Below are 16677 nucleotides of genomic sequence, written 5' to 3'. Positions count from 1 at the left end.
CCATTAGCTTTAGTTATGGTAGCCTATTTTATGTTGTCCAGAGACTATCTTTGCTTACTTTTGTATTTCAGATTTGGTGAGACAGTTCAGCTACTTGTGGCCTTTTTTATAACATTTCGTTTTGCTTTTGAACATCTAGAAGGGAAGTTAACTATTTTCCAAATGATCAAAGCAGCAAATCCAGTATAAGAAAATTAAAAATTCAAAAATAGTTAGAGATGATCTGATTACTTATATTGTGCCTGTGTCACCTGAGGCTGGCTTCCTTCCTTCCAGGGTATCGATAATGTTTTCTGTTTATTGCAGGGAGGTGATGGATTTTGGTCTCAGGCTACTATTTTCTGTGGGCTAGTTAAGAAAACGCCCTTTCTTTTTGATTCGATAAGTCTTCTCTTCAGTGTAGCTCACAAGTCCTTGCCCATGTTCTGTTTCTAACTCCCGGAGCAGAAGGACATCTGAGCCTCAAGAACAAAACGGCGGTGCAGTAATGAGGCTATTAGGTTGGCGTGTTCTACTCAGCTCCCGCTCCCAAGCTGCGGAATAATGAATGAGCATGAATTACACATTGCGAAGGCAGGAGAATCTGCCTTCTTTGTATCATGCATCAGGCGTTTCGAAAGGAGCTTTGGAATTGTGCTTTTCACACAAGGCCACCCATTTGTAAAACCCACTTGAAAAAGGCAAAGAAGTGCTCGTTTCCAGGTTAGCATTTAACTAACCTTCACGGACCTTTAAATAACTTCCATAAAGTTAGGAGTTTCATTAATATGCAACCTGTGACTTGGGTCAGATTAAATTCTACTTTGCCCAGCAAACACCTTAGTACAGAGCTTAAGTGTCATTCTTTCAGGTTTAGTCATTTAACACACAGTATTTTTTTTTTTCAATTACAGTTGACATTCAATATTATATTAGTGCCAGGTGTACAGCACAGGGTTAGACATTTATATATACACCTTACAAAGTGTTCCTCCCACTAAGTCCAGTACCCGCCTGGCCCCATCCATAGTTATTACAATATTACTGACTACTCCCTGTGCTGAACTTTACATCCCTGTGACCGCTTTGTAACCACCAATTTGCACATCCTAATTCCTCCCTTTTTTCACCCATTCCTCCAATCTCCCTTCCACCTGCCAGCCATGAAAATGTTCTCTGTATCTATAAATTTTCGTGGTTTTTTTGGTCTATTTTTTTAGATGCACATGTAAGTGAAATCCACATACTTACTCATCTGCAGTCCCATCCCTGTGACCCCTTCCCCAGCCTTAGAGCCGGGGTCTGGATTCACACAGCCTGTGCTCACATCCTGGGGCCACCAGCCGGGAGCTCCGTACCCGACTTAGAAAGGTGCCAGATCTCTCTAGAACAGTGATTTTCAACCAGTGTGTGCAATTTTTTTTTTAAACATGCAATACCCGACTGTTTAGTCAAGGACACTGAACTCTTTTCCCTCAGATTGTCAAATAAAAAAATGACAACGGCCAACACAACAATAGCCATCTGGTGTGAATGAATCAGTAATATACCTTTTGTTGTTGTTAGATTGGCAAAAAATATATTACTTGGTGTGCCGCATATTTTTATTAATTCGTTTGTGTGCCATGAGACGAAACCGGTTGACAGTCGCCTCTCTGGAGCAGTCTCCTTGTGGGTAAAATTGGCAGAGTGCTGGCGCTTACCCGCAGGCAAGTGGCAGGCGCAGAGTAAGTGAACTGACACCTGTAAAACATTTAGCACCGTTCCTGGCACACGATTCATCAATGGCGGTGCTTTATTATGAGCGTGTGTTCCTTGTAAGATATGAAAGCCAGACATCGCAGTGTGTGCAGCAGCTGGCTTCACTCTGTGACTTATTTTTGGCCAGGCACAGTGCCTGGTACCTCCCGAAAGCCAGTGGGTTCATGGCTCTGAAAAGGCTCAGGTGCTCTTTCATCTTCATTTTTATTCTCTTGATGCCTAGGAGAGTTCATTTGCAAGTGGCAAGTTTATTTTTTCCTACTGCAAGAGGGTATACTTTCGGTTCTGGAGTTGAAATGGAGCAAATTACCTTCCACCTTTACCTGAATTTTCCTTTCCTTCACTTAACTGAAAAAAGAAAACCTGTTACCATCCACAGACCACAGTTGACTTGTTTCTTTTCAGCTCCCCTTACTGTATACTCCCTCCCTCCCTCTAACTGGTACATTTCTTCACTTAAAACCTTGTTGGGTTGCCTGCTGGTGTGGCTCAGTGGTTGAACGTTGACCCATGACCCGGGAGGTCACAGTTTGATCCCGGGCCAGGGCACGTGCTGGGGTTGCCGGCTCGATCCCCAGCAGGGGGCGTGCAAGAGGCGGCTGATCAATGACTCATCATTGATGTTTCTCTCTCTCTCTCTCTCTCTCTGAAATCAATAAAAACATATTTAAAAAACGCACAAGCCCTTGTGGGGTGGAGTGAGAGACCCAGGAGACGTGCGTTCAGGGTGGCCTTTGCAGCGGAGTGATGTGTTTCGGGTCCCTGGTGCTCTGTCCTTGCCCGCTTGCGGGCAGAATGCGTAAATGTGAGCCCGGATTCTGTCTGTGTGAATCCAAATGAAAGGAAATGACAGGAAGGAATGAACATCGGCTCTTCCTAAACTGTAAGGCAGGAAGCCTTGTCGTCTAAGCATTCTGCCTCCAAATATTGCAAGATGTTAAAAATCTCAGGTTACCGGGGCCATGGTATAGGAGGGCACTTCTCAAACTAGGGTTTCTGTGCTGTTGGGGACCTGTGATGCCAGGAGAGGCAGGATTCGCATTCCAAATCAGGTTTACTCCACAGCAAGAAATTTGGAACTTTTATGTTAAAAGACACGTGGATATATTAGAGGGTAAGGTGCAAAATCGACATGCAATGGAAACTATGAAAATTAAATTTGCTACACACCTGTTTGAACCAGTTTTTCAAAAGCAGCAGCCACTTGGTAAGAAAGAGATGAAAGATGAGACCTGGTCCGTAATAACCCAATCCTGGCAGCTTTCACCTCTGCCCCCTGTTCCAAACTGTGTGTTTCTGCTTTCAACTCCCCCTCACACTCTCCCACCCCACCCACCCCACCCTTTTCTTAGCACAGATCTGTCTGTGACCAATAGCCTTTGTGTGACACCTTAAATAACCCTAAATAATATACTATAGAATTATATGTATGATACCCCCCCAAGAACCTGAAAGCAGACTCGATCTGGGAGGACATGTAACAAAGAATTAAACCCACATTGTGCACCTGTCGGAAAGCTGCGGGACACAGGGAGGTGATCTGGGCCTGGATACACCCCTTTCTTGTTTCCTGCTCTCCCAGCAGCCGGATCGGATGGCGGGGTGCGCCACTTGATCCCAGGCAGGCGCCCGAAGGGATGTAATTAGCCTATTAAGTTCTGCCACTGTCCTGGAAAGCCACCCAGGCGAGAAGGGCGGGTGTCTCAGCTCGGCCTGGGACCCTGCCCGCCCACAGCATTGGGGGGGCCCCCACTGTCTGGCTCCCACGGCGGGAATCAGCACCTTCGGAGGGACGTGGCCTCCGTCTCAGGGACGTAGGCTCCGGTGGCAGGGCCACTTCTTGATGGCCCCTACCTGATACACACAGCCACCTACCAACACGGTCAATCGTTTCGTCGGCCGGCGGTAGACAGTGCATCTTGCACAGAGTCGGTTGGTATTTTGGGGGGAGGGAGGTGGTGGCTCTTTTTTGTTGTTTTCTCTTAAGGGAAAATGAATACATGGCCTATTATTCCAGAGGCCTGAGAAACCGAGGAACCGGGTCCACTCATTTTTATGGCAGATCTTTACTTAAGCACTTCCTTTGTTCCGGGCACTCTGGGGAGCCTGGGGGCTACCGCAGTGAACCACCCAGAAACGGTGCCCTTTCTCTGAGGGCTGGGTGGCCTCCGTGTGTCAGGAGGACGTGCAGGTCAGGGGTGGGCTGGAATAATGACAAAGGAGTGAGCCAGGACATGGGGACATGGGGACAAGGGGACAGTTGGTGGGATGGTGAAACGATGATGGGAGGCAGGTGAGGGAAGTGAGGGGCTCAGGTATTAGGTGGCATGTCCACAGGGACATTGTCATCACCAAGAATGATAACAGTGAGAGGGGACTCGCTAGTTCCCTGCTAATGATATGTAGGGTGTCAGAGGCCTCGATACAGATTTTAACCAAATAATTTGTCCAGAATGTAAGCGTTGCACTTTTACACCTTTACATCCATAGGTAAGCTTTTAAGGGGTTCACATTTTAAAATCAGATTGATATTCCTGGATTTGAATGGTGCCTGAGTGGTATTTCTGAACACGACTGTGTATAAGGTCTAGAAGGGTCTGTTTTGGGACAGATGCCTGGCCCTGTCCACAGAGAGTCCAGTTGCCGCAGGGCTGAGCTCGGCAGGTCACAGAATCCATGGTTTATAAAGCCCGCCTGGCGATTCTGAACATACCCAGGTTTGGTAACCACCGAGTTAAATCATATTACAGAGCTTTAAATGAAACCCTATTGTAGAGCACCTTAAGTGAAACTATTTATTAGATTGCCTTAAATGAAAGAAACACTTCAGCGTAAGTTATTTCATATTTAGGACCATTTGAAAAGATAAGAAAGGGGTGCTAAGTTTCAGAACTAGAAAATCTCAACTTGTTCTGGCAGGAATTCTTACATAGCTCTCTGGGTTTCTTTTCCTTTCCTTTCTCCTGGTGTATGAATAAACAATGCTGTCATTCTGCGGCTGGCCCTGTCTGATGAAGAGGTCACTGCATCCCATTTTGCAAAAACCATATATGCAGAATCTATGCCTATACACTTTATTTTTATGTTAAAATCCACTTTTTTATAATTTTCTAGGATTTTCCTCATATTTTTTTCTCTGAATTTAGTAGTAAACACACTGCTTCGCCACTTTAAGCCTTTTTAACATGGCTCCTTAGGAATCTTTCGTATTCTGTCCATCCCTAAAGGAACTATATCTCAGTTGTCTAGATTTCTGAAGTCCTAGCATAGTGACTTATCAAAATAGATGAATACTTGAGGAATTCATGAATGTGAGATCGAAGCTAAAAGTATCACCATTAAACTAATTGTTACCTCTGATCTCTGTGTTCTTCTTTGAGCATGATCTTTAGTTTCCGGGGCAAGTAGTGGGTATATTGATATGTAGCTTTAATAAATAATAAAAGTGGTGCTCAAGTCTGACAGCTGTTGAGGGGAGTGTTGGGGGGAAGGATTGAGGGGAAAAAAGAAAAACCTCATGGACATGTACAACAGTGTGGTGGTTGCCAGGGGAGGGGTGGGGGGAGGTGAAGCACAGTATCCGGGGGATCAATGGTGATGGATGGAGACTTGACTTGGGGTGATGAGCACCCCTGAATCCTGTATACCTTTGTTAATCAGCGTCACCCCAATAAATTCAAGTTTTTTAAAGAAGTGATGCACAGGGATTTATAGAAGCTGGTAAAGTGTCAAACCGAGAGCAATTCATTTTCCCCAGCAAGCCCTCATAATCCAGGCCACGGAATCAGTGTGTGCTCTTGCCACACCCAGGCCCCTTCCTCCGGGCAGGGTTCCCCGGGCCCCCTCCTCACTTGACGAACACTAACCGGTGCTCCCTGGATGCAGGTCTGAGAGAGGCAGGAAGAGCCTAGCACCTGGGCTGCCTCAGGCTTTCAACTGTAGAGTGTTTGGCGATGCAGCGCAGTGCTCGGGTAGATCGTTAGGATTAAGCTTGAACGCACTGGACATTCTCCTGGTATCACCGAGTCATTCATTACACCGTGAGCCTATGTGATGGAGTAGTGGTGGAGTCCAACATTAATTTAGAAACCAACCCTGACATCAAGGAGTTCATGATCCAGTTGGAGGAAAAAGAAATATAAATGATAAATGTTATGATGGAAGAAGTATACTCTGCAAAGCATATAGATGGGACAGTGACTCAGAGCTGGAAAATCAGGACAGGCTTCCTGCAGGAAGTGGCATCTGAGCTATGAGGTGAGGGATGAATCTGCACTGTCCAGGTGCAGGAACAGCTCTGATTCGGGCGAAGGAACAGCAGAAGGTGGGGGGATGCAGGGAGCATTTAGGGGACCCCCGTGTGCTTCCATGTGGCTGGAGCCAGATGACAAAAGGGCCTTTATTCCATATGAGTGAGTTTGAACTTGATAATTCTCGAAATAATGAAATTCATCAAAGGGTTTGGGGTAGAAAATGCACTATTGAGAGAGAGAGAGCAGCCATAGCAACATGCAGTTGGAAAACCCCCTACACTCTATCTTTTTAGCAAATTGTACCCTGCACCAGAGAAAAAATTGCCACAGCTACAGCTGATCACTTATAAATCCAGAATTCGCTTTAAGACCCTAACAAACTAAATGAGAAGGTACTCAAAGCTCATGAGACTGCTCATGCACCGCGGGCTGGGGGCGGCACATACTTGGTTCTGTTTGTAGGCAAGGGGCTTGTTACTCAATATGTTCCAGAAAGAGGACCCTGACGATCTTGGTCTGTCAAAGCGACATAAAAGCCACTTGACTAGGCTGAAAATGTGTTCCTAAAACCTATCTCAGGATGTCTTCCCTAATGGCTTCTGTGAATTTAGGCTGAAGGGCTTTAATGGCGCATTAGGGGAGGGCAGTAAAGCCTGAGCGGGGAGGACAGGGCCGTAGGAGCAGCAGCACTGCTGTGACCGAGGAGCTCGGCCTACAATAGTTGTGTCGGGAGAATTGTGAACTCTACAGGCCGTTCCTCTAAGTAGTTATCATGGAACTACTCCCTTTCCTGGAAGACGGTGAGTTTGTTCCCTCCTGTGGACTTAAGGACCTCGCCCAAGCACAGAAGGCTGGTCCAAAGCTTCTCATGAACCACCAGGAACAATACTTATTAAGTAACCAGAGGGTTATAGCACCATCCTAAGGAAGATTCTGATCTCTGCAAAATCACATTATAGACCTTTTTTCCCTTGGTTTATAGAGTTTTTACATTCATCCCAGATTTACATAGATGACCATGATGATTAGTACCAGTACCTTATGACACTTTAAATGCCCCGTACGACCCTGTGGAGCGACACTTACATGCTTAGATATCAAATGCTATAGAAATTAAGAGTCTAGGTTTTGAATGAGAGAGAGCCAGGTTCAGAGCCCAATTCTTCCATTTATTATCTCCGACCTTGGGCTAAGTTACTTAACTTCTTTAAGCCTCAACTTTCTGACCTGGAAATTGGGGGTGTTCATGGTTATCATCTCATCGATTCACTGTGAGAATTGAATTAGATTGTGAGCGAGGGGCCAGCACATTGTTTCAACCCTACTTATTAGCCTTCTTGAGTATTTTCCTCTTTCCCCTTTCGTTCCCTATGTTTGTTTTATTATGAACAACTTTCTCTTCTTTTTATTCCCCTAGGGATATGAAGCCTGACAATATTTTGCTTGATGAACATGGTAAGTAAATGATTTGTTTGCAACTAGCATGACTTGCATATAGAACAAAAATGATTATACCCAGCAGAGGAGTATTACACATAGAAAAGGTGTCGTACTTGATTGACTTGAGTTATATGTACAAACTCCACTTAACTTTATTATTTTTAACCCCCACCTGAGGGTATGTTTTTATTGACATGAGAGAGAGAGAGAGAAACATTGACGCAAGAGGGAGACATTGATTGGTTGCCTCCTGCACGTGCCCCCACTGGGGATGGAACCAGTGACTCTTCTGTGCATGGGACAGTGCCCCAACCAACCGAGCTACACTGGCCAGGGAGCAAACTCCATTTTATAAGTGGGAGGGACAATCTGAAGGAACTTTAGTATTTACAGCAGTGGCGCAGTACACCAATACACCCTAAATAACACTGAGTTTACCTAATGAGAAAGTCATTCTCTTTCCAATTTCTTTCCACTCCTACTGAGTTCTTCAAGAAAACCATCATTAAGATTTGCCTTAATATCTTTATAGCCATCAGCTCCTTATTTTTATGAAGACAGAACAGGCCTCAAGCTCAGGGCATTTAGCAGACAACAATATCTCCCTAGAAATTAGGGACACTATTTTGGTGATATCGTGTCTACTTTTATGCTTTCCTGCTTAGGAGGGCAAATTGGTTTTACATTTGCGGAAGAGATATCAAGTTTTCTGTTCAAAGATCTTTCAGTTTAAAACATCAGTCAATTTAAAGAAAATTACAAAGGAGATAACACTATGTGTGGTACCCAGATAGAAACATGATATAGGGATATAGGAAGAACCATGAAGGTGAAAAATGAATGATTGCCTTTCAACAAACACAGGTTAAAGATACCCTGTAGAACAAGCCTTTGCCAACAATGATTAAATGTGTCTCTTCTCTTTCTAATATGGATTGGAATATACATTTGGATTTATTGGTCCATCAGAGTAGCCTGCAGGACACGCAGCCCACACGTTATCAATGTTTTAGCGGCAACAAGACCTTCCTTCTGCTCAGGAAGCTGCCAGCTGAGTCGTAGATCTGCAAAGCTCCTCACTCATTTGACTTTAACAGAGGGATTTGCAAGTGGGACTGAAACTCCACGTACCATCCATTGCTCATTACTTATTTACCCAGTTGCATTTTGAACCTGACTTGCCAGACCTCACCTGTGCTCAGACGGCTAAGAAACACTTCTGCGTATGACCTCTGATTTCAAAGCTCAGGGTCATTATTTATTTACAGACTGTCTAAAAAGATTTTTTCCACTTTCTTTCAACACCTTATTTCTCCCTTCCCTTTACTGATTCTGACATTTGGGAACGGGTTCTCTGAATTTGAGCAATGTGAGCAATGGTGAGACATAGCACGAAGGTGACTTTTGTTAACACACCAGCTCTCCCCAGTGCAAATAAAGCCTACGGAGCCTCACAGTTGTGGAGAGGACCTCCCCTAGCCTCTAGAGGCCACCTTTGCACCACTTAGAAAAAGGTGCTTCATCTGCCCACCAGTCTCACGAAGGTGCATGGCTGGTTGGTCAAGCAGAACGCAGGTTGGGGTTCTGCTCCCACCTGCCCCATTGCCATTGTCTACAATATAATACTCTACCATTCATTGAGGCCCTGAATGGAGACATATACGTCCTGTCAACCAAAACCTGCTCAAGATTTACCTTCCATTTCAGAGAACAGTATTTTAATCTTAGATCTCAAACGTGGCTTCATCCTAATTTTACTAGGAAGGTGTTCTGTCCACTCTCATTCAACTTCTTTCACCTCCTCATGGTTTCTTGTCAACTTGGTGGCTGTAGATTATGAGAAAGGTCCAGAAATAAACCAATCTGCAAGTTTAACCACTCTTAGAGAGTATCCTTTTGAAAGATTGTGCAATACTATAGTTAGGAGCATGGATTCTGGAGCCAGATTGCCTGAGATCAAAACCAAAGAAGATATGATACATATAGACAATGGACTACTCCTCAGTCATAAGAAAAGATGAAATACTGTCACTTGTGCCAGCGTGGATGGATCTTGAGAATATCGTGTTAAGTGAAATAAGATGGAAAAATTTAAGAACCATATGATTTCAATGATATGTGGAATATAAAACTGAAAGCAACAAACAGACAAGACAAAAAAACACATAAAAACTCAGATGTAGACAACAGTATGGTGGCTACCAGAGGGAAAGGGGGAGAGCTAGGGGAGAAGAAAGTCAAGGGGGCCAATATATAGTGACGGAAGGAGACTTGTCTTGGGTGGTGAACGCACAATGAAATATACAGATGATGTATTATTATAGCATTGTACACTTGAAACCTATATAAATTTATTCATCAATGTCACCCCAATAAATTTAATAAAATTAAAAAAAAATTCATCCACTCACTAGCTCTGAGAGTGTCAACAGGTTGCATAAGCTTTCTCTGCCACCTTAGTTTCTCCAGGAGTCAAAAGAATACTTGTCTTTCTTTATTTCTTTTTTGTTAATTCTCACCTGAGGATATTTTTTCCATTGCTTTTCAGAGAGAGAGTGGAAAGGAGGGAGGAGGTGGAGAGGGAGAGAAACATCAGTGTGAGAGAGACACATCAGCTGGTTGCCTCCAGCACACGCCCCAACTGGGGCAGGGAAAGCCTGCAAGCGAGGCACGTGCCCTTGACCATAATCGAACCCTCGACCTTTGGGTCCTCAGGCCACACTCTAACCACTGAGCCAAACTGGCCAGACCAAAAATACTTATTTCTTAGGCTCCTTGTACAGACGGACTGACATACTCTTTATAAAGTGCTTGACTACAATACCTGCCGGAAGGAAATCACCCAAGGAAAGTTAAATATTAGCATGAGCCCATGAGGCAGTAGGGGCTTTCTCCCCGAGGCAAGGAAACGTAGACTATTTCACTTTGTTTTATGTTGCTGCGTGTCTGTATCAGATAGTCACCGAGTGCTGGGTATATAATTCTTTCCTAAAGAGTTATTTTGATTCCAGAAGGGATTCGGCAAAGATTTGTATGTCTACTTGTTAGATCTTGTGTTTAAACAATTTCGTTGAACCCTAATTCTCAGGTAGCTACACTGTCAATGGCCTGTCCTGCTTTCAATCACGTGTGCAGGGAGCTAAACCCGATTTTCAGGGCATTTTCTTCTTGGTGGGGCTGGGGCTCAGTTGCTCAGGGGCCGTGAGCAGGCGTCCCAGTTGGCCTGGGGGATGGTCCCAAGTATACATGTTATCTGGGGTACTATTTACAATGACCCCTTTTCTTTGGAGTTTTTGGTTTGGACAACAAATTAATATGGGGCTTTTCTGTATTATATTCCCATCCCGAACTCAACTTGAGAGTCACTATACTTTAATAAGAGAAACAGTCAACAATAAAAATTTTTTAAAAATTCATCAGGAAACAAAAAGAGAAACATTGCTTTGGGAAGGATTGGCTATGTAAGTAAAATAAAAGCAAACGAACAAAAAAGATTGAGAGCTATTTTCTAAACACTGTCCTGGGACCCCTTCCTGGGGAAAATAATTTTCGAGGCTGTTTGCTTTCTGTTGATTCAGATTCTGAAAAACTAAGGCTTTTAGGCATTGCTCGGGGACCATAATGAACCACTTTTCAATGAATCAATTCCCGGCAATCCCTCACCCTGAGCGCATGATGCAGAGCTGCTCTTGGGAGACCCAGCTGACCCGCAAGTCAGTGCTGGCCTTTTGGAGGGTCTTCTGGTGGGATTTTCCACGCTTTGCGTTTTAAACCCTCATTTGTCCTCTCCATCCACATTTATGCCGTTTCATCCTGATGGGCCATCACCTGCACCTCTTACCTGGGGGTTCAGCAACAGGGAAGGATAATTGCCTATTTCTGATCTGCCTCCTGTGCCCATTCCTGCAAGTGAGGAGCGTATGGTACCTCGTTGCTCAGATATTTCACTAGCAACAGGCGGAAACTTTGGTTTATTTCTACTGATTCCTTTTGGTTCACAGTTATCAGAAAAGATTGATATTTAAAGGAGCCAAATTCTTTTATAAAATGGAGAGTCTTTCCATGGTGTGAATAAACATGCCTTGTACATCAGAATTTGACTTTAAACATGTTTTTTAATTTAGAGGGTACCCGCTGCAGTTCTCCCCAAATGCGTCACTCACTGGTTCAGAGCCCAAGAGGCATTAGATCTTGGATGGCACCTAACCACTTGTCCTGATATATATATATATTCATATCCTACCAATTTAAGCACCCCATCCAATTCTATCCATTCCATAGTGTCTAAAATTCTTGTGTGTTTTTTAAGTTATTCAGGAAATAAATGATGTATGCAGTAGAGCAATACAGTCTGCCTGGGATATCTGACAAAATGACAATTATGGCATCATCTATAATTTAGTTTTCTTAATATTATCCATAATCACGGGGAACAGAGAAAGGCAAAAACTTAGTCTAGGAGTGTGAGAAAGAACTAAGCTTGCTCTCTTAACAGCTCCTCCCTTGCAGAGCCCCAAAATGTGCCTAAAAATGTGTTGGCATCATATTAAAATACACACACACACACACACTGTACCTTCTGCAACTCTGGTTTCTGATCATGACAAATAGCAACAATTGAACACTTACTTCCTGCCAAATGCTGAGCTGCCTCCCACAGTCATTATTTTATCTGATCTTCCCCAAAACCTCCTGAGAAGACTATTATCATCACCCCAACTTTACAGAGAGATAAGCCACCTTTTTAAAGTAACGCAGCCAGCTGATGATAGAACCTGGACTTGATGCCAAATACCCTGACCTGGGAGAACAGGCTCTTAACCACAGGCCCCAGGCTCACCTGTTTCTATCAGACCTTGGGAACCAGCGATGCAGCGCCTTGAGCATGACCCATGGGGGGGGAGAAAAACCTGAGGCCGCCTATACTATGATAGGGGAGTTACCAGCATCACCCACTGGTACCATTCAGGTGAGAAACCCGCCACTGTTAGCTAGACGAGTGCCACTTTGTCTTCAGATGTCGTTACATGAGCGAACACAGACGCTTTGGGCACAAAACCAAGCCTGGCAATAGAGGCGGGGAGATTCGTCTTCAGCAGCGGGCTGGCTGCCATCGGGAGTAGATGGTGAACTTCAGCGGGGGGGTGCACTGGGGACCTGGAAGAAGGATCAGATGACGTCCCCTCCAGTTACAGCCACAGCCCCTCAAAACCACAGAAGCCTGGAAATGGAAACGCCAACACCTGCAGATCCCTGGAAAGCCTGTGACTTTTGTGCCAACAGCTGACGTAAGGAGCTCGCTGCCTGAGCTCCCGGGCCGCCCGTTCCTCCTCGCTGGCAGCGCGGGGACCCCAGGCGCTCTGCAGGTGTGTCCCCTGCTGGACCCCGTGTGACCCACAGTGATCCCATGGGTGCCAGAGCTGAGAGACCCTGGCAGTCATCCAGCCCACCTGCTCTTCGTTATGAAGGGAAACAGGCTCAACACAGGAATGGGACTTAAAGTCTGCAAGCGTTAGGGACAGAGTTCAGCATAGGGCCCAGGCCTCCTGGCTCACCGTCTAGAGCTCTTCATACAGCCTCTTTATAAATAAAACTTTGTCCCCTGCTTTCCCTCAGTGAGTTATTTTGTTGGGAATCTTTAGGGGACAACCGGACTTAACACAAAAACTACTAATGCTATTTCAGGAATAAGAAAAGGACTCTTTCCCGGCAAAGAAATAGACATACTAAGCCCTCAGTGTTGTCAGGAGGTTCTGGGACACTGCGACTTTAAGCGAAACAACATATAAGGAAACCAGTTTTCCCACAGGCTAATTGCTGTAAACAAGAGCCAAGTTCCTAGGGCATATTCTGGTCCCAAAAACACCACTGAGCTTCTAAATAAAGACCCCAAATACGTCTAATATTAAACATCAAAGTAAATGTGAGCTATACATACATTTAGGGAAGATGAATAAAAATAAGAGAATTCTTTTTCAACCTTCTTATTCCAGTTCAGGCTTCCTGGTGGCCAGAACCTGTCCCAGCAGCTCGGGGCACAAGGTGGGAACCAACCCTGGAGAGGACTCCCCTCTATCACAGGGCCACTCACACACACAATGCTGGGGCAATGTAGACATGCCAGTTCACACCTCACATGTACGTCTTTGGGCTGCAGACATGGGGAGAACATGCAAACTGCACACAGCGGCTCCTGCTGGGAATCAATTTTTCCCATCAACGTTATAACAAAACAGCATTATTCAAAGACCTGCTGTACCCACATCCATGTCTACTTTACAGTAACAATGCTTGTCTCTTATAAAAGATCCCATAAGCGGCCATTGGCAGTTTGATATTTTGAATAGCTCCTGGGTCCCTGTTGACGCTCACAGGTTATAACAACTTAAAATGCTGTGGATAAAAATTCTAAGTAGGATTACAAGAGCATGCGCTCTCTCAACCCCCAGAATTACTGCTCCCCGAGGCTGAACTACAGATTTACAACCTGATACTCATCTTGGCATATCATGTTCTGGCTGCTGGAGGCTTTGCTGGTTGAAGAACGTATTGGCCTTGAGGACAGAATAACTGAGCTTTTACTGCTAGTTTCCAGAGCACAGGAGAACTTAGAGAGAAGCTTCCAGGTGGAAGCATGGCCGTGCCGCTGAGTTGCATGCGCTTAACACTCTGGTCTCTCTCTCCCGCCAGGGCACGTGCACATCACAGACTTCAACATCGCGGCCGTGCTGCCCAGGGACACGCGGATCACCACCATGGCTGGCACCAAGCCTTACATGGGTACGGGCTTCGGGGCAGCGGTCTTGACTCAGAGCAAGGCTTTGGCTTTCCGTTCCTGCAGACCCCATTTATCACGGGTGCGATCGTCTGTAGGGACTGGCAGCTAGAAACGGCAAGCCCCCCTCTGACTTTACCAGGGGAGCTTCTGGTTTCATGGGTCTCAGGTGAGCCTCAGGATTGTCCATGTAGAAAGCAACCCATCTGATGTTGACTGAGGAGGGCCGTCGATTATGCTTGAAAACACTATTGTATGGAGTTATTTAGGACAGCGCCTGCCCACTTCCTTACAAAGACTATTAATTAATTCAGTAAATGTCTACTGATTGCCTCTGGGTGCTTGGCCCTGGATCAGGTGCTGTGACCCTGGAGCGAGCAACACAGACAAGGTCTCCAGCCCACGGAATGTACCTTCTCGTGAGAGGAGTCTGAACATTGAATTGAACAGAGAAGTAAGACGCAGAATTAAGTAGGATGCTAATAGGTCCCAAGTGTTATTATAACCATGATTTACATAATACCGCATTACGTGCCGAGGGCTGTAAAGTTTACAGAGTGCCTTCCAGTCACAATTTTAGTTTTCATTTCATCACAGGACTGTGAGTTCTCCTTTGTTAAAGATGAGGAACTGGGTTTTGCCTGAAGATTTAAAATGTACCCAGAGGGTGTCTAAAGGGGAGGAAATAGTGCCCAAACTGTCAGTTAGGTTTCACATTTCATTGAGCTGTCAGAAATTAATGCAAGGCCTGTGTTCTGTTGTTGGAAGCAGCCATCTCTCTGCAGATACCATTTGACGTAAGTATCCCTAACCCCGAATGCACCCCCAGAACTATAAAGGCAGGTCAGTTGCCCTTTGGGGGCATATGGTTTTCAGGAAGAGGCCTTCTCCCTCCCCTCGCCCTGCTGTCCCTAAGGCCGTGAGTCAGATCCGGAGGCTTGTTGGTGAAGTCGGTGCAGGAGTGTGAGATGAGGTGCCGGGTTCCTTCCATCTGCGCTTGCTGGCCAGTCCCTGTGTAAGAGCTGAGCCGGCCATGCGTGCTGGTGACCTAGGAGTCAAGCCCACTGGGAACCCGTGCAGGAGGGGACAGGCATGCAGGGTGTGAGTGCGTGGAGAGGGGGTCGGGATTCGCCAGAGGATGGGGTCCAGGTGACACCCAGCCATGGAGTAGTGGAAAAGCTCTCAGGTGAGTACAGCATGCACTTGAAGCTGAGAACCTCTACTGCAGACCATGAGCTCTGTTCGCTATCAGAAGCAACTAGAGAGGCCATCCAGGGGCAGGGGCAGGGGCAGGGCATCTGGGGTAGGATCCCTGTGCCTCTGCACTTCTTCGGAGCTCCAAAACCACTGGTGCTTTCTTGGCAAAGGGAGGAGGGGTGCGAGAGCCAGAGCGATCGTCCATGTCCACCCCAGGTGGCTGCATCCAGCCTGCTGGTGTCCGGGATCTTTGAATCAGACATGAGCTCGGTTTGAAAATTCGCAGGACTGAGTTTTAGAGTATCTAAAGTAAATGTTTGGTTTTTTTAAAAAGATTTTTTTAAGAATTGATTTTTAGAGAGAGAGGAAGCTGGAGAGGGAGAGAGAGAAACATTGATGAGACAGCGAAACATGGATCGGCTGCCTCCCGCATGCCCCCCACCTGGGATAGAGCCCCCAACCCATCAATAAATGTTTTAATAAGCAAAAGGGATTAAATTGATTAGGCAACAGACTGAGCCAAGATCAAGGGAGCCCATACTCGGCAAAAAAGGAGGCTGGACACTGCATAGTTGTTAACATATGAGAGAATCAAAATGAGATGCTTCTGTCCTAATTCGTTGTGATGCTTAAAGTGGACAATGGCACCGATTAAACTGGTGGCCTTAAATTAAGGCAGGGACAGAATGAACTGTACTGGCTAGATATGGTCAGCATGATCCCCAGGCCATACACTGGGCATTTGTACTTGACATCAAGGGCAAGGACAATGCCACTTTCTTTTATGTCACTTTCTAAGAGAAGTCTATGGCAGAGAATAAGCCTTATTTTATCTGATATTTGAGCAACAGCAAATTTTCTGGCTTCCAATTATCAGCGGGGGGAATAAATCTCTTTATCACTTCTACAATAATGGACACATATAATTCAGCCTATTTTCTGCCTAAAACCCACAGTACTCAAATGATATAAAGGACTATCCAAGCCCGCTTGTCTGATGGGTTTAATTCCGCAGGTTTCCTCCCCAATTAAGGGCTATTTTCTTGGAGCCAAACCAGAAAATGTGCATCTGGGTTCTCTAGGCCTGGTTTCCATGGTGAGAGGAGGAGAGGAGGCCACCTTTATTTTCTCTCCCCAGTAATTTTCAATACAGGATCCATATAATTTAATTCTTCTCAAAATTGGCACTTCTAGTCTTTTCGCAACAGAGCTTGGAAATTGGAATCCGGTCAAGATTCTCTGTGCCTCTCTGTCTTCTCACTTGTAATTAAC

The 16677-nt window shown here is 45.3% G+C and overlaps 1 protein-coding gene across 1 annotated transcript in view; it reads left to right on the top strand.

The window, feature by feature from the left end:
* Positions 1–16677, top strand: part of STK32A (serine/threonine kinase 32A) — an 88519-nt gene that overhangs the window by 50700 nt on the left and 21142 nt on the right. Inside the window, exons 6-7 of the mRNA XM_087815918.1 lie at positions 7411–7448; positions 14124–14213. Of these exons, the coding sequence (XP_087672044.1) occupies positions 7411–7448; positions 14124–14213 (128 nt within the window). The remainder of the gene's footprint in view (positions 1–7410; positions 7449–14123; positions 14214–16677) is intronic.

This window comes from Miniopterus natalensis, chromosome 4 (assembly GCF_054644295.1).
Source record: "Miniopterus natalensis isolate mMinNat1 chromosome 4, mMinNat1.hap1, whole genome shotgun sequence".
NCBI lineage: Eukaryota > Metazoa > Chordata > Mammalia > Chiroptera > Miniopteridae > Miniopterus > Miniopterus natalensis.
The sequence above is the reverse complement of the archived record's forward strand: the minus strand, read 5'-3'. Positions and strand labels throughout refer to the sequence as shown.